This window comes from Furipterus horrens, unplaced genomic scaffold (assembly GCF_987537825.1).
Source record: "Furipterus horrens unplaced genomic scaffold, mFurHor1.1.pri manual_scaffold_13, whole genome shotgun sequence".
Classification (NCBI taxonomy): domain Eukaryota; kingdom Metazoa; phylum Chordata; class Mammalia; order Chiroptera; family Furipteridae; genus Furipterus; species Furipterus horrens.
The window spans coordinates 45,180,645-45,196,300 of NW_028327183.1; the positions used below are offsets into that span (position 1 = coordinate 45,180,645).

A 15,656-nucleotide genomic window follows, 5' to 3' on the forward strand; every position below is an offset into this window, starting at 1 on the left:
GCTTCTGGAGACTGCCTGCATCCCTTGGCTTGTGGCCCCTTCCTCATGTCCCTCTGACATCTACTTCTATTGTCATATCTCCTGCTACTGACTCTGACCCTCCTGCCTCCCTCTTATGAGGACCCTTATCATGACATTGGGCCCACCTGGATGATCCAGGATGATCTTCCCATCTCAAGATCCTGAACAGTCCCTTTTGTCACAAGTTCAGGGGATTAAGATGTGCACATCTTTGGGGCCATTATTCTGGCTATGGCAGGGGCCGCGCACCTAGAATATAAGCATGTCCTGCGGTGAAGGGAGGTCTTGAATACTAAGCTATGGAGCTTGGACATGGCCTTTCCTTCAAAATAGATCCATAACCAGTCACTTTCTCACCAGCGGTGCTGCTGTTACCCTCATTCAAGTCACTGTCACCTCTTGCACCATCAACCTCTGCAGTAGCTCCTCACCTCCCTCTCCCCTCTGCCATAGTCAGTCCCCACCAACACCCAGAGGGATCCTATTAAAGTCTAAGTCAAATCAGGACGCTTCTCTGCTCAATATAGGGTTGCCTGATTTAGAAAACAAACACATTACAGATTGCTGAAATTTGAATTTCAGATCCACAACAAATAATTTTAATATAAGGATGTGTCGAATATTACATGGACCATACTCAAGCTAAAAACAAAAAACAAAAATACCACCCTGTTGTTTTGTGGATCTGAAGCTGAAATTTAATCGGGCATTGTGTATTTTATCTGGTAATGGTAGCCCAGAACACTTCCATGTATCCCCAAATGCCTCGTTATGGTTTAGAAAGCTTTCCAAGTCTGTCCCCCAACCGCACCCCTGCACCTCTCCTTTCATCTCACACTACTCTCCCTCTTGCTCTCTCTGCTCCATCCACATGGCCCTCTTCACTGACCTTTGGACTATGCCAAGCACATTCTGCCTCAGGGCCTTTGCACTTGCTGTTCCCTTTGCTTGAAATACTTTTCTCCAGATTTAAACATGCCTCCTCCCTCCCGTCTTCAGATCTTAGCTCAAATATCACCTTACCCAAGCAGCATAGTCCCTATTTCTTTACTTCTTTGGTTATTGTCTCTCTCCCTCCACAAGGCTGTCAGCTCCCTGAGGGCAGGGATTCGTGTCTGTTTTGGCCACTGCCCCAACCCAGTGCCTATAATAGGGCTTTGCACATAGCAGGTGCATGAGGAATGCTTGTTGAGTGAATAAAGGAATAAGTGACAATATCATTGAGCCCCTGGATCTCCCTCTGCCTGAAGCCAGCGTTGTGACACGGGATAAGAGGATACAGACCGGTCCCCCTCTAGCCTACACCTCCATCTCCGAGACCAGGTCATGGCTGGTGGATTTCTGGCTGACCGCACTTTCCTCCTTGCTCCACGACTCCTTCAGGGCCCAGCGACATGTGGCTGGCAGGGATCGGCGCAGCTGGGACCGCCCGAAGTACAGGAAGAGCACAGGGTTGAGGCAGCCGTGAGCGAGGGCGAGGCCCACGACCAGCGGCTCGGCCCGCAGAGCCCGGGCCAGGAGCACGGAGTGCGGGGCGGCCACGGCGAGCACCAGCCCCAGCGCGTGGTAGGGGGCCCAGCAGACAAAGAAGCCCGCCACCACGGCCGTGCCCAGGGGCCAGCGGCGCGGGGCCGCGCGGCACAGCAGGGCGCAGTGGCAGCCGGCCACCACCGCCAGCGGCCCCAGGAAGCCGAAGAGAAAGCGGGCGGCGGTGACGGCGCCCTCGGCCGCGGCCGAGCCGCCGTAGTCCAGCACGCACAGCAGCCGCGCGGGGAAGCGCTCCTGGTGCACGCGGCGGTAGGCGGCCGAGGGCGCGGTGAGCAGCAGCGCCGAGAGCCAGGCCGCCGCGCAGGCCAGGCGCACGCCGCACGGCCTCCGCGCCGCGACCCGGCAGGCGGGCCGCAGGGCCAGCAGGCAGAGGTCCGCGCTGAGGGCGGCCAGCAGCAGGACGCCGGCGTACATGCTCAGCAGGACGGCGGAGGGCAGCAAGCGGCAGCCCGCGGCCCCGTAGGGCCAGCGGCCCCCGTGCGCCAGGGGCACCGCCAGGACGGGCAGAGACAGGCAGCGGAGCAGGTCGGCCGCGGCCAGGTGCAGGAACCAGGTGGCGCCGAGCCTCTGGCGGGCCTCCTTCCACGTCACCCAGGCCACGGCGGCATTGCCCGGCACCCCGACCACGAACACCAGGGCGTACAGCGAGAGAGAGGCCACGCGGAGGGGGGCCTCGCTGGAGCCGCAGGCGCCGCCAGCGCAGTCCACGGGGTCGTCCGAAATCTCGCCGTAGTCCGCGTAGTCGCCGTAGTCAGCGAGGGACGTGTTCTCCATCCAGGCCCCAGACACTGCACGGGAGACAAAAGCCCGGAAACCTCAGCGACGAGAGGTCTCCGCCGCCCGCTGGGATCCTTCGCCGAGGAACCCCAGCCCGTCGGTATCTTACAAACCGGGCTAGGACAACGTTAGAACTCCGCTGTGTTCGAATGTTGGGATTCTAGAATTACCGTTGGACCTGGCTCGTCGGCGTCTTGGAATTCTAGAATATTCTATCCTAGAACCCCAGTTAGCATGCTGGAATTCTGGAAGGCTAGTGTCAGAACACCAGCTGGGGATCATCCTAGAATTCTAACACTTGACAATGTTAGGACCTCGGCTTAGGAGCATCTCGGAAGTCTGGAATATTACAATCACTATCGTGATTCAAAATCTTGGGATTCCAGCATATGACACTATTAGAGCCCTAGCCAGTGGAAATCCCTGCCCTGTGGAGCTGGCCGTGTTGATGGAAATGTTCTGTCTGTGCTGTTCACCGTGGGAACTGCCAGCCACAGGGGGTGACTGAGCACTTGAAGGGGGCCAAGGCAACTGAGAAACTAAACTTGGCATTTTTCATTAGTTTTAATTAATTTAAATAGCTACACGTAACTCGTGGCTACCTTACTGGACAATGAAGTTCTAGAGCACTGACATGTTAGAACACTCACCTGTTAGCAAGATAGAATTCTAGAATTTAAAGTACTGGAATCTCTGGCCAGGTAGCTCAGCGGGTTAGAGTGTTGTCATGGCATGCCAAGGTTGCGGGTTCGATCCCCCATCAAGGCACATACAAGACTCAACGAATGATGCATAAATAAGTGGAACAACAAACTGATGTTTTTCTCTCTTCCTCTCCCTTCCTCTCTAAGAATCTGAATATCCATCAAGAGAGGGAAAGTTCAATATGTATTCACAGCAAAAGTATTTGACCTGGTTCTTCCTCATGTCTTTTTTTTTTTTTTTTTTAATCTTGATGTAATGGAAACATAACTCTGGAGCAATTTTCTCATCTTTTTTAAAACATACATGCACTCATAGTAAAACACGCAGACAGCAAAGCACACACCTCACACAGGAGCACTCTCTGTGTTTCACAACCTGATCACAACTGGTAACAGGCAACCAGGTAGAGAAATGGAACATTTCTAGAATCCTAGAGGAGCAGTTTTAATTTTAATTTTATTTTTTTTTAAGATTGTATTTATTTTTAGAGAGAGGGGAAGGAAGGGAGAAAGACAGGGAGAGAAACATCAATGTGTGGTTGCCTCTCACACGCCCCCAACCAGGGACTCGGCCCACAACCCAGGTGTGTGCCCTGACTGGGAATCGAACCAGCGAACCTTTGGTTTGTAGGCTAGCACTCAGTCTATTGAGCCACACCAGCCAGGCCAAGTGTAGCAATTTTTCAAAGTAATGATAGTGTTAGGTAAACAGGAAAAGTAATATGTTGATATCTCTACAGCATCTTTATTCATTCAGCACAGCTCCTGACCTTTTGCTTTGCAGCCACTGGACGCACAGCAGAGGACAGGACAGGCCAAAACCTCTTTTCCCTTGGAGCTGCCACTCTAGTGGGAGGAGTCAGACAGGAAAAGAATAAATAAGCCAAATACCCAGTTTTTCCGAAGGTGACAAATGCTATGGCAAAAAGGTGGGGGGAGGGCACAGAATCTAATAGGGAGTTTGTAATTTGCTATGTTGGAATTGTAAATGGGTGGTCAGGGAGGGCTTCTCTGAGGAGGTGACATTTGAGCAAAACCATAAAGGAGATCAGGGAAGGAGCTGTATGGGGGATTTGGAGGAAGAGCTCCAGGTAGAGAGAACAGCCAGTGCAAAGGCACTGAGGTAGGAGTGTGATGGTCATGTTCAAGGACCTTCGAGAACATCAGTGTGGCCAGAGTGAAATAGGTGAGCGGGTTGGGGGAGGTAAGAACAGAGCTATAAAGGGCCACATGGGGCAGTTAAGACTTTATCTTTTATTCCATGTGACATGGGAGGTATGGGAGGCTACTGAGCAGAGAAGCAACATGGTCTATCATAACAATAGTAATATCTATTGTTGTTATGATTATTAATATTTTTTATCCTCATTTGAGGACATCCTTTTTTTCATTGCTTTTAGAGAGAGGGGAAAGGAGAGAGAGAGAGAGAGAAAGAGACTTTGATGTGAGAGAGAAACATTGATCAGTTGCCTTCCTGTATGCACCCCAACTGGGGAATCGAACCTGCAACTCGAGTTTGTGCCCTGACTGAAAATTGAACCTGTGACCTTTGGTCTACGGACAATGTTCCAACCAACTAAGCCACACCAGCTAGGACTGATTACTAATATTATTATTAGAAACCATCATTTATTGAGCACTTTGTGTTACGTGTTGGACATTGCTCCAAACACCCTTAAGTATCATATTGTTTAATCCTCATAACAGCCCTCTGATTTTAATACCATTGTTATACCCATTCTGCAGATGAGGAAACCGAAGCATAGAGAAGTTTAGTAACTCACCTAAGATTGTTCAGCTAAGCAAGTAACAGAGCTGAGTTTCAAACTGTGTTAGCCCTGCTCTAGAACTCCAGGCCTTAGAACATTATCCAAAAACCTTAGACCCAGGAGAAGTAGAAGACAGGGTAGCTGGTGGCACTGAGCAGACCCAGGCTCTGTGACTCAGTTCCACTTCGGCTTGTCTTTCTCTTGGTTTCCTTGTCTCAGAAATGAGAGTCACCCAGGTGAGCCTACCTCACCGCTTTGGGGCCTTGAGGTGTGAATAAAGCACTTGGCCCAGAGCGAGGCTGACGGCAGACGTGTCAGCGTGGCCTGCCCCCGAGGCTCCCTGCTGACTCCGTGGGTTGGCTGGCACTGCCCAGAGCTCCAGGAAGGGTTGTCACAACAGGAAAGGCAGAGGGGGAGTTGGGGCACTCCCTTCTGCCCACTCCACCCTGCCTTAGGTCAATTAGAAGCTAAGTAGCCCTTGAGAGGCCAAGCCACTTTGGTGTGTCTGTTTGAAGTTTGGCACTGTGCTTTCATATTATTTTGTTACTTTAAAAAATTTTTAATGTACTGATTTGAGAGAGAGAGAGAGAGAAAGAAGCACTAATTTGCTGTTTCACTGATTGATGCGTTCATTGGTTGCTTCTTGGATGTGCCCTGACCGGCGACCGAACCTTGGCACGTTGGAACAATACTATAACCAACTGAGTACCCAGTCAGGGCTGTTTTCATGTTATTTCCATCACTAGGGTGAAAATGTATAGGCTTTAAAAACTCACGACCTGTCCTGTTGTTGGTGTGGCTCGGTGGATTGAGTGTCAGCCTGCGAACCAAAAAGTCAGCGGTTTGATTGCCAGTCAGGGCACATGCCTGGGTTGCGGGCCAGGGTCCCAGTTGGGGGCGCACGAGAGGCAGCCCATCGCTGTTTCTCCCCCTCGTGTCAGAGGCTGTCACCAGTACCTGCTATACAGGCTCACCCTCTCTCCCCACCCTAAGATCCATCCCTGCCCCCAGCCACTACTTTCCCAAGCTCTTAGCAATTAAAACCCACAACATTCCCTGTGGATAAGCAATTCAGGCAGTCTGTGTGTGTTATTTCCCTTTTAATATATCAAACAGAAATGGGAACATTCAGCACAACATTATGACTATACTAAATGTCACTAATGGTGAATTTTATATTATGCATATTTTACAATTGTTTTAAGTAATAAATAAATGAAACTTGACGCCCCCTTCGCAAACTAGGATGCAGTTCGGCAATTTAATGGAAATCTAGAAGCCTGAAGAGGCGAATGGCTAAGGGGGGGAAACCGGTCGCTTTTGAATGTGAACACTATGTCCTATTATGGGATGTTTCATGTGTAAATTATCAAGGACAACAATTAAGTAAACATCTGTAAAACCGCCACCCATCTCAGGGTCTTTGACTATCCAGATCAGGGGTCAGTAACTTTTTCAGTAAAGGAACAGAGAGTATATCTGAGATTTCTGCTGGTCAGGAGGACCCTTGTGGTCTCTGTCACAACTACTCAATCTTCCCGGAAGAACGAAGCAGCCACAGACTGAACGGGTATGGCCATGTTCCAGTAAAACTTTATTTACAAAAACAAACAGGGGGCCGGAGGTGGCTCGCGGGCAGAACTTGGCTGACCCCTGACCTAGGTCAAAGACTCCGTCTCTGAAGACTAGAGCGTCGGAATCACAGACTCTCGGAACGCTGGAATCATAGGTTACTGACCCAAGGGATTCTACAGTGTTAGTCATAGATGGACTGTTTGAATCACAGGATTCTAGAAAGTCCCGCCAGAACCTCGGAGTGTCGGAAGTCCAGGGCTCCGGCTGTCCCGTGTTAGAATTTTGTGAAGGAATTCTAGCTCTGAGTTGTCCACCATGGTAGCCAGTGGCCACGAGAGGCTACTGAGCATTGAAATGTGGTAGATCTCAGTGAGGTCCATCTTCCTACCTGCACACACGTCACCTCCTGTCTTCACACTGGCTTCCAAAGCAGCCCACAGCCTCGGACCAAAGGTCATTTAATGATCATCAATGAGTAACATTTTTATTTTAGACAATAAATTCTATTTGTATGCTTATATCACATATAAAACATAATTACCATGATTATTTTTTACCATGATTATTATGGTATAATAATTCAAATAATGGGTGACATTTCTCGACCACCTATTAAGTACCAGGGGTCACCCTTATAACAACGCTATGAAATAAGTTGTCACTATGATCGCCATTTCCCAGAATGCAACATTATGAACATTATCCCCACTTCCCAGAGTGCCAGCTCTTCCCTGCTGTGTCTGGCATCGGGCACACAGCAGGTGAGTAGCTGATATTTGGCAAGTAAAAGAATGAAGAGGGAAACTGGGGGACAGAGAAGCTAAGGGGTCACGTAGGTTTCTACCCATTCCTCACTGATACAAAGCTTGTGTGTGTTTGTTTATCAGCCGGTCTGGCTGGAACTGCTGCTCCGGGAAACTGCGGGGCACAAGCTACCAGAACTGACCATACGAGACCGGAATACACGCCCTTGGATGTTCCCAGCAGCCCGAGATGGGAAGGCATCCAAATACTCGCCCACAGGAGCATGAATAAACACACCGTGGATATTGCATGACCATGAGAATGAACGTGGATGGGTGTCCTGTGGAGGGGAGAGAGCCACACACACCGGAGAATTTACTGGATGAACGCATTCACATAAAGTTCAAAAAAGGGTAAGAGAGTCCTAACTGGTGTGGTTCAGTGGGTTGGGCGTCATCCCGCAAAGCGAAAGGTCTCGGGTTCGATTCCCCATGAGGGCACATGCCTGGGTTGCATGTTTGGTCCCGGGTTGGGGTGCGAACAAGAGGCAACTGCTCAGTGTTTCTCTCTGACATCAATGTTTCTCTCCCTCTCTTTCTCCCTCCCTTCTTCTCTCTCTAAAAATAAATAAAATATTTTTTTCTTTTTTTTTAAAGAGCAAGAGAATTCTGTGGGGCCTGGGTAGTGACAAGGGGTGGGGACCAAAGGGGAACTCAGGCTGGGCTCCTGCTTTCTTGATCCCAGGGGCCAGTGCCTGGGTGTTCAGCTCCTGGAGGTGCACTGAGCTGCCCGGTCCTGATGTGCATGCCTTTCTGTGTGTACATTACTCAGGACAAGAAAGTTAAAGGACATTTCTTAAGTGAAATGGCTGAGTGAAGGGCTTGTTAACGGGCCACGTGACCATCTGGTGAATTTTCCAGCGGGTGCAGGTATGAGAATGACTTTCCTGAACCCCCGAGTGTGCCGCTCTGGTAGGGTCCTTTACAAAACTTTTCTGCTGAGCTGCCCACGTCTATCCAAGAGACTGGGTTTCTGGTGTGCATTCCCGCGTGATAGTGATTAAGATTCCATCCCTCCAATTCACGTCGATGCCCAGATTCTGAAAAGAAGGTGTCTCCTAGGCTGAGATTGCGAAACGCCCCCCACCCATTCAACCTTCCCTCCTTCCTTCCATCCTTACCGTCTCTTGCAAGAGGGTCCCCAATTTAGCCAAAGTGTCACTTGGGAGCAGGATCTGGACCCACAGCCAGGACCCTGCAGGCCTGGGGTCTCTCCGGAGTGTCTGTACCTGGCGGGTGGGTGCCTGGGAGTGTGTGCTGCTTGCCAGGACTCCTGTGGGGCACAGCAGGTCTTCATAACCGGGAAAAATGGGAGTGCCCTGGATGACTCACACATCCCAAATCACGGGGCGGTAGCTGCGGCCAGGGAAGGCTGGGTGGGTGGACCGCTGACAGTGTCCCCAACCCCAGACTCAGTGTCACCAGCTTCCTGGCAGCCAGACCTGCCTGGGTTTTGATCTGTGAGGCCTGGGCGTCTTGGCTGTCCCCACAGGCCCCTCCGAGGTCTTCCTCACCGACCACCCACTGCCTGCTCCCCGCCCTCCCCGCTCCCAGCTCCCGAGGACATACCCAGTCCCTCCTGTTTGCCCTCCACAGAGTCCCGAGGACAGATAAACATTTTGCTTCCTCTCATGTTCTGAGGAAGATCGTTCAGGGTCATGTGTGTTAGGCAGGATAGATAGTAAACCAAGACAGGGACGGGGAGGAAGACGCGGGTCACCCATAAACTCAGCCATCCTGAGTCCGGTTCGATAAGATTGCCTGGCACCCTGAACCTCTCAATAAACGCCACGATAGCACGGGGTGGCGGGGGGGTACACCCTTGACATTCTGTGTGTGTCGGTTCCACTAGCTGGGGAAGAAAGCGTTTGAAGCTGCATTAATCCCGAAGTCTGAAGGAGAGGGGACCTAGAAACTGGCTGCAAGCGCGAAACCCCTAAAACCCCAATAGTGGGGCACTCAGACTAGACGGGCGCCCGCTTGCAGCTTTGAGCTGAAGAGTCTTTTTTTTTTTTAACGTTCATTTATTGATTAGAGAGAGAGAGAGAGACATCGATTTGTTGTTCCACTTATTAATACTCATTGGTTGCTTCCTGTATGTGCCCTGACTGGGGATCGAACCTGAAACTTTGGTGAAATGGGACGATACTCTAACCAACCAGCTCCCCGGCCAGGGCTGAAGAGTCTTTCATAAATAAACTTGCTATCTCACTTCCACGCTACGTGTTGTCTCTCCCTTGAACTTGTCTCCTGCAAGCAAAGCAAGAACCGAGGAAGGCGAGCCCCCTACCTTAGGTCTCCCCGGTGACAATGTCCTCCACAAAAAAACAAGGCTGCTGCCCGCAGAGCCTGAGGCCTCAGAGCCAGGCAGGACACGGATAACTCCTGTCTCCTCTGTGGGCCTCAGTCTTCCAACTTTACAATTGGAAGATGTTGCCCTGGCCGGGGGGCTCAGTTATTTGGTCTGTCGTCCCATATGCCAAGAAAGGTTGCGGGTTCCATTCCGGCCAGGGCACACACCTAGGTTTTGGGTTCTATCCCCGGTGGGGGCAGGTACAGGAGGCAACGGATCGATGTTTCTCACATCGATATATTTCTCCCTCTTTCTCTCTCTGTCCCCCTACCCCGGTCTCTAAAATCAATAAACATATTCTCAGGTGGTGACTAAAATAAAAACTAAATTGGAGAGACACATACTTCTTTACATGGTTAGGTACTTAATAGTAACAATTAACATGTATAGCACACAGAGATGGGGAACAATAAAACATGAGGTGTTCTGTGGTCTCTGTTCTGCTGGGTGGGTGTTCCCTCGGGGGTCTGGGAAAGGTGATCACTCCGCTATTTCAAAGATGTGTTATCCTACATGTGCAAAGGCAATAGACAGACTCCCTTAAGGTAAAGGTTGACCTTTGTCAAGGAATCTATGGGCCCAGGATGTGACTCCCACCATGACTTGCTTTTAGTTAGGAATTTCTGTGTTCACACCATCCTAGGTGGCTACTTCAGGTCTCTGAGTTTGCAAGGCCACTGTGCAGGCCACCCGGAGCTTGTCAGGTTGGGATGTGGCCCCTGTGTGATCCACAGTGCCTCTGAGGTTGAGGACACATGTTTATACTTTTCTTTTGTCATTTAGAGAGGAAGATCATATGTTTAGAGGAAGTCGTGTCTGACACGGGAAGCTGGAAGTGGCTAGGTGACCTGCGGCATCTCCAAGTCTTTCTCTGGGTGACCCTGTCTTGGCTGAGCCTGGCCCCAGACCCCTGTGGAATGGACATGCCCTCTGCCCCCTGCCCCCCAATCTGGAAGACCTCTTCTTTGGGAACCCCCTCTGGTTAGAAAAGATTCGAATAAAAGAAGCTGAGGGTGGGGACTGTGGGGACTTTGTCATCTCAGACTTTCTTCAATCTGATAAATTTGCAAGGCTGTTTCTCAGATCATTTGATCTTTATAAACTCCTCCGCCACTGAGTCTCAAGGCCCGTTTCTCTGATTCTGGAAGGCTAAGGTTTCCTGGGATCCCTGACACTGGGGGGCTGGGGGAGGCTGGGCCCGAGGACGGGTCTCTGCCCATCAGCACCTGGAGAAACTTAGACTGAGAACACCCTAGACAGTTGTTAAATTGACCATGTGAAATGGACATGTCTGTGGGTCACAGGGGGTTAAATGCTGATGGCAAATCTGTAGCAACAGAAAGATTAATGCATGCCAGGAGCTGGGGGGCAGGAGGGAGACTGGGGAAAGACAGCTTGGTAGGTACGGGGGGTGGGGGGGTGGCTTACGCTGGGGGTGATGACCATGTTCTGGAACCAGACAGTGGTGACAGGTGCACAGCATTGGGATTATACCAAATGCCGCTCATGGTGAATTTTATGTTATGCATGTATTACAATGTTTTAAGTAATAAATAAAGGAAACTTGACGCCCCCTCAGCAAACTAGGATGCAGTTCGGCAATTTAATGGAAATCGAGAAGCCTGAAGGGGCGAATGGCTAAGGGGGGGAAACCTGTCGCTTTTGAATGTGAACACTATGTCCTATTATGGGATGTTTCATGTGTAAATTATCAAGGACAACAATTAAGTAAACATCTGTAAAACCGCCACCCATCTCAGGGTCTTTGACTATCCAGATCAGGGGTCAGTAACTTTTTCAGTAAAGGAACAGAGAGTATATCTGAGATTTCTGCTGGTCTGGAGGACCCTTGTGGTCTCCGTCACAACTACTCAATCTTCCCGGGAGAACGAAGCAGCCACAGACTGAACGGGTATGGCCATGTTCCAGTAAAACTTTATTTACAAAAACAAACAGGGGGCCGGAGGTGGCTCGCGGGCAGGACTTGGCTGACCCCTGACCTAGGTCAAAGACTCCGTCTCTGAAGACTAGAGCGTCGGAATCACAGACTCTCGGAACGCTGGAATCATAGGTTACTGACCCAAGGGATTCTACAGTGTTAGTCATAGATGGACTGTTTGAATCACAGGATTCTAGAAAGTCCCACCAGAACCTTGGACTGTCGGAAGTCCAGGGCTCCGGCTGGCCCGTGTTAGAATTTTGTATATGGTCTAAACGTCAGCGAAGGAATTCTAGCTCTGAGTTGTCCACCATGGTAGCCAGAGGCCACGAGAGGCTACTGAGCATTTGAAATGTGGTAGATCTCAGTGAGAAGCTACTGAGTGTAAAATACACAGTGCAAAAAATAACTAAATAAACAGAATGTGAACTCTCTCAATAAAGTTATTTATCTTGATCTCGTATTGAAATGATAACATTTGAAATATATTTGATTTGATAAAATATAGCACCAAAATTAATTTTACCTCATTCTTTCTGCTTGTCTTTGCTTTTCTCCTGCCTGGCTACTGGAATTACATTCCTAGCAGACAGAGCTGATCTGGAGGAACAACACCCCCACCCCCACCCCCACCCTGCCCCGCCAGGTTCTGGGTGTGGCGCTGAGGTCACGTGGCACAGGTGCAGGGGAGGGGGCCCTGACCAGGCGTTGGGGAGGCAGTCTGAGGAACAGGTGGTGGGTGACGGGGGACTTGGGTGGGGGAAACACAGCCGATTCAGCCAAACACATCATGCACTTCCTTTCCCCACCACTTCCTCTTCCAACTTGTTGAACCAGCAGATTCCTAAGCTGCAAACTTGGCAACCACCTGGACCTTCAGCCCACTTCCCTCCTGGGCAGGGCTGGCAACACCAGGCAGAGGCTGAAGAGGAGCCATCAAAATCCCACTTATTGGCCTCCAAGTGTTCCTAAAAGACTGTTGTGGGACCCAGCTCTTGGGTTAGCATCTCCTTCCCATGTCAGGAAGAGGGGAAGATTGCACTGCCTGCAGCTCATTCCCCAAACCAGGACAGCTAGAGGATGGCCAGGAACAGACATAGGGCATGAGGGTGCAGAGATATAGGAAGAAGTCATGGAGGACTTCCTGGAGGGGGCTGTACCCTGAAGGAAAATAGAATGGGGCAAGAATGGTCTTTTATAAACAGTCTGGGCAGCTGGGAGACCAGGCAGGAGGAGAGGCCAGGACACAAGTGGGAGAGGATGGAGGAGAAGGAGTGTGGTAGGAAGAGGGTGGTGTCCAGCACGGGAATACAAGGGGAGGGGGAGGTTTAGGAGAAGATACTGAGCTCAGTTTAGGTGAGGCGAGTGGTTGGGGAGCCACACCCAGAGGAGAGCTGTGAAGGTACTGGATGAACTCGCCAAAGCAAGGTGCACGTTCAAGAGAGAAGTCCAGAAAGCCAACATGTAAGAATAGAGGGAGACACTGCAGGGGAAGCAGGGAAGGCTCACTCAGAGGCAGAGACAGAGGAAGACACAGGGACAGAGGGACAGAGAGAGAGAGAACTGACCAGGACGGGAGCCAGCTGGGCGAAGGGTAGCAGGAGGGATGTTGGCAGTCAAGGTAGAAGGAGCATCCAGGACCTTCCCTGGGGTACCGGGTGCCCCCATCCAGGTAGCTGGGCTCAGGCCTTTCCCTCAGCAACCTTGTGGGCCAGGGGTCTGCACAGCCACAACATTTACTATCAGAAAACACACACAGCCTCTTCTGGCAGCCCAGCTGAGCACCTGTCCTCCGAGGTTCTCAGAATCTTTAAATAAAAGATGTACCCGCCTTGGCTGGTGTGGCTCAGTGGATTGAGTGCCAGCCTGTGAACCAAATAGTCACCAGTTCAATTCCCAGTCAGGGCACACGCCTGGGTTGTGGGCCAGGTGCCTGGTTGGGGGCGCGTGCGGGAGGCAACCGGTGGATGTATCTCTCACACATCCTTGTTTCCCTCCCTCTCTTTCTCCTTCCCTTCCTGTCTCTCTAAAAAGAAATAAGTAAAATATATATATTTTAAAGTTTATACTGGAGAAAATGCATGGGAGTGCTCTAGCCTAATTCCTCACCGAGTCTTTGTCCTGAGGGGTTTTATCTCTCTTCTGTGGGTGAGAATCGTAGGGGAGGGTGTCAGCAGGATATTCATGAACTTTCCAGGTGCTTTTTTAATGCGATGATGCATCCAAATGAGCAGGTGGAGGCGAGGTTGGGATTACGCCTTGGTCTGCTTTACCCCCCGTTTTACTTTTATCTTGGGTCTATCTGGCTCTCATGGGGTTTTTGTTATCTGTTCCCCTGACTTCATTTGTCCTTGGGTTTAGCTGGCACAAATGACATTAATTGGTCTCTGTCTCTCTCTCCCAGACCAGGGTGACTTAAACTATGCATCCTCTGGTCAGGGGGGAGAGGTATGGACCCTTTGCTCTCTAGTGTCCTTGGATAGGGAATCTTCCTAATCACAAGATAAGGTCTTGCGATTCACTAGCTGACTGTAAGTTGTTCAAATTGTTTGGCCTTGTTTAATTTTCTTGTCTCAGTTTCCCCATTCCACTTGCCCAGAAATTTTCCCAGCTTCTTATTGTCTTGCTTCATCGATACAAAAAAAAAAGGAAAAATCTTGTTAATAATGTTTTACACTGATTACATGTTGAAGTAGAAATATTTTGTATATATTGAACTAAGCAAAATATATTAGTGACTATATTATTATTTTATATGTTAAATATCATTATATATAGCAATATAATATAAATATATCATATTAATAGCATTAATATTACTCTACTATATTAATATAGATATCATGAATATATACACACATACGTTATATACATAAATATAGTATTGTTATATATTTTCTATTATAACACAATTATATTTTATATATTATATAATTATATATTTTCATCTTGTATATCATAAATATTTTATATAATATAATTATAATTCTATTTATTAAATTTAATAAATATAATATTTAATAAATGAAATTATATGTTTATGTTCATATAATCACATAATACATGATATTTATATAATATAATAAGCATTTGTCATTGTTAATATATTATATTGCTTTATTAAATAATATATATTACTATTATTTCATCTGTTCCTTTTTTATTTCTTTATTTTTTAGAGAGAGGGGAAGGAAGGGAGAAAGAGAGGGAGAGAGAAATATCAATCAGTTGCCTCTCACATGAGCCCCAACCAGGGACCAAACCCACAACCCAGGCAGGCAAGTGCCCTGACTGGGAATTGAACTAGCGACCTTTCACTTTGCGCGATTATGCCCAACCAACTGAATCACACCAGCCAGGGCTCATCTGTTTCTTTTTTAATTTTTTTAAGTCCTTGCCCAAGGATATGTTTATTGATTTGAGAGAGAGAGAGAGAGAGAGACATGGGTGTAAGAAAAACATCAGTGTGAGCGAGAAACATCTCCTGTAAGCACCCCAACAGGAAATCGAACCCCCAACCCCCTAAGCCACCCAGCCAGGGCTCTTTTTAATTTTTTACTGTGGCTACTAGAAAATGTAAAATCACCTATGTGGCTGACATCGCATTTGTGTTGGCTAGTGCTGGTCTGTACAATACTTCTGGCAAACATACACTCACAGACACACACACACAACATGAAAGAGAAATGTTTTAGTCACTTACACATAACATTTCAACATTTATTTCATTTTCATGATGTCAGTGATGCATACTAGCTTTTTACAACGTCAAAAGGTTACATGTCGTATGATTCCATTGATGCAACATTCTCGGAAGGGCAACATTTCAGAGCTGAAGGCAGGCCTGTGGTTGCCAGGGGCTCAGCGCAGGGCTGAGGAGGGTGGAGGGAAGTGAGAGTGGCTAGAAAAAGTGGTCATCGAGGATCCTGGTGACGAAAGTGTCCTGTCCCTTTCAATGTCAACATCTGGTTGTGATTTCATCATGTCGTTTTGCAAGATGCTTCTACTAAGGGAAGTCAGTCAAGGGGACACAAGACCCCTCTGTGTCATTACTTACAACTGCAGGGGAGCCTACAGTGATGTCCATAGAAAATACTAGATTTTTTGAAGTGAAAACAAAACAATAGTTTGAAAAATAAAGAGTTAAATTTCTCTGTGACCCCATGG

At 48.8% G+C, this 15,656-nt stretch overlaps 1 protein-coding gene across 1 annotated transcript; it reads right to left on the reverse strand.

The window, feature by feature from the left end:
* Nucleotides 1-678: 678 nt before the first annotated feature.
* On the reverse strand, nucleotides 679-8,384 carry C5AR2 (complement C5a receptor 2). Its single transcript, XM_090260219.1, has 2 exons — nucleotides 8,319-8,384; nucleotides 679-2,357 (listed from the first exon to the last, which is right to left on the reverse strand). The coding sequence occupies exon 2, from the start codon at nucleotides 2,341-2,343 to the stop codon at nucleotides 1,321-1,323; it is 1,023 nt and encodes a 340-aa protein (XP_090116345.1). The 5' UTR covers nucleotides 2,344-2,357; nucleotides 8,319-8,384; the 3' UTR covers nucleotides 679-1,320.
* Nucleotides 8,385-15,656: the final 7,272 nt, after the last annotated feature.

Coding starts and splice junctions, on each gene's coding strand:
- C5AR2 (XM_090260219.1), bottom strand. CDS start 2,343: ATGGAGAACACGTCCCTCGCTGACTACGGCGACTACGCGGACTACGGC.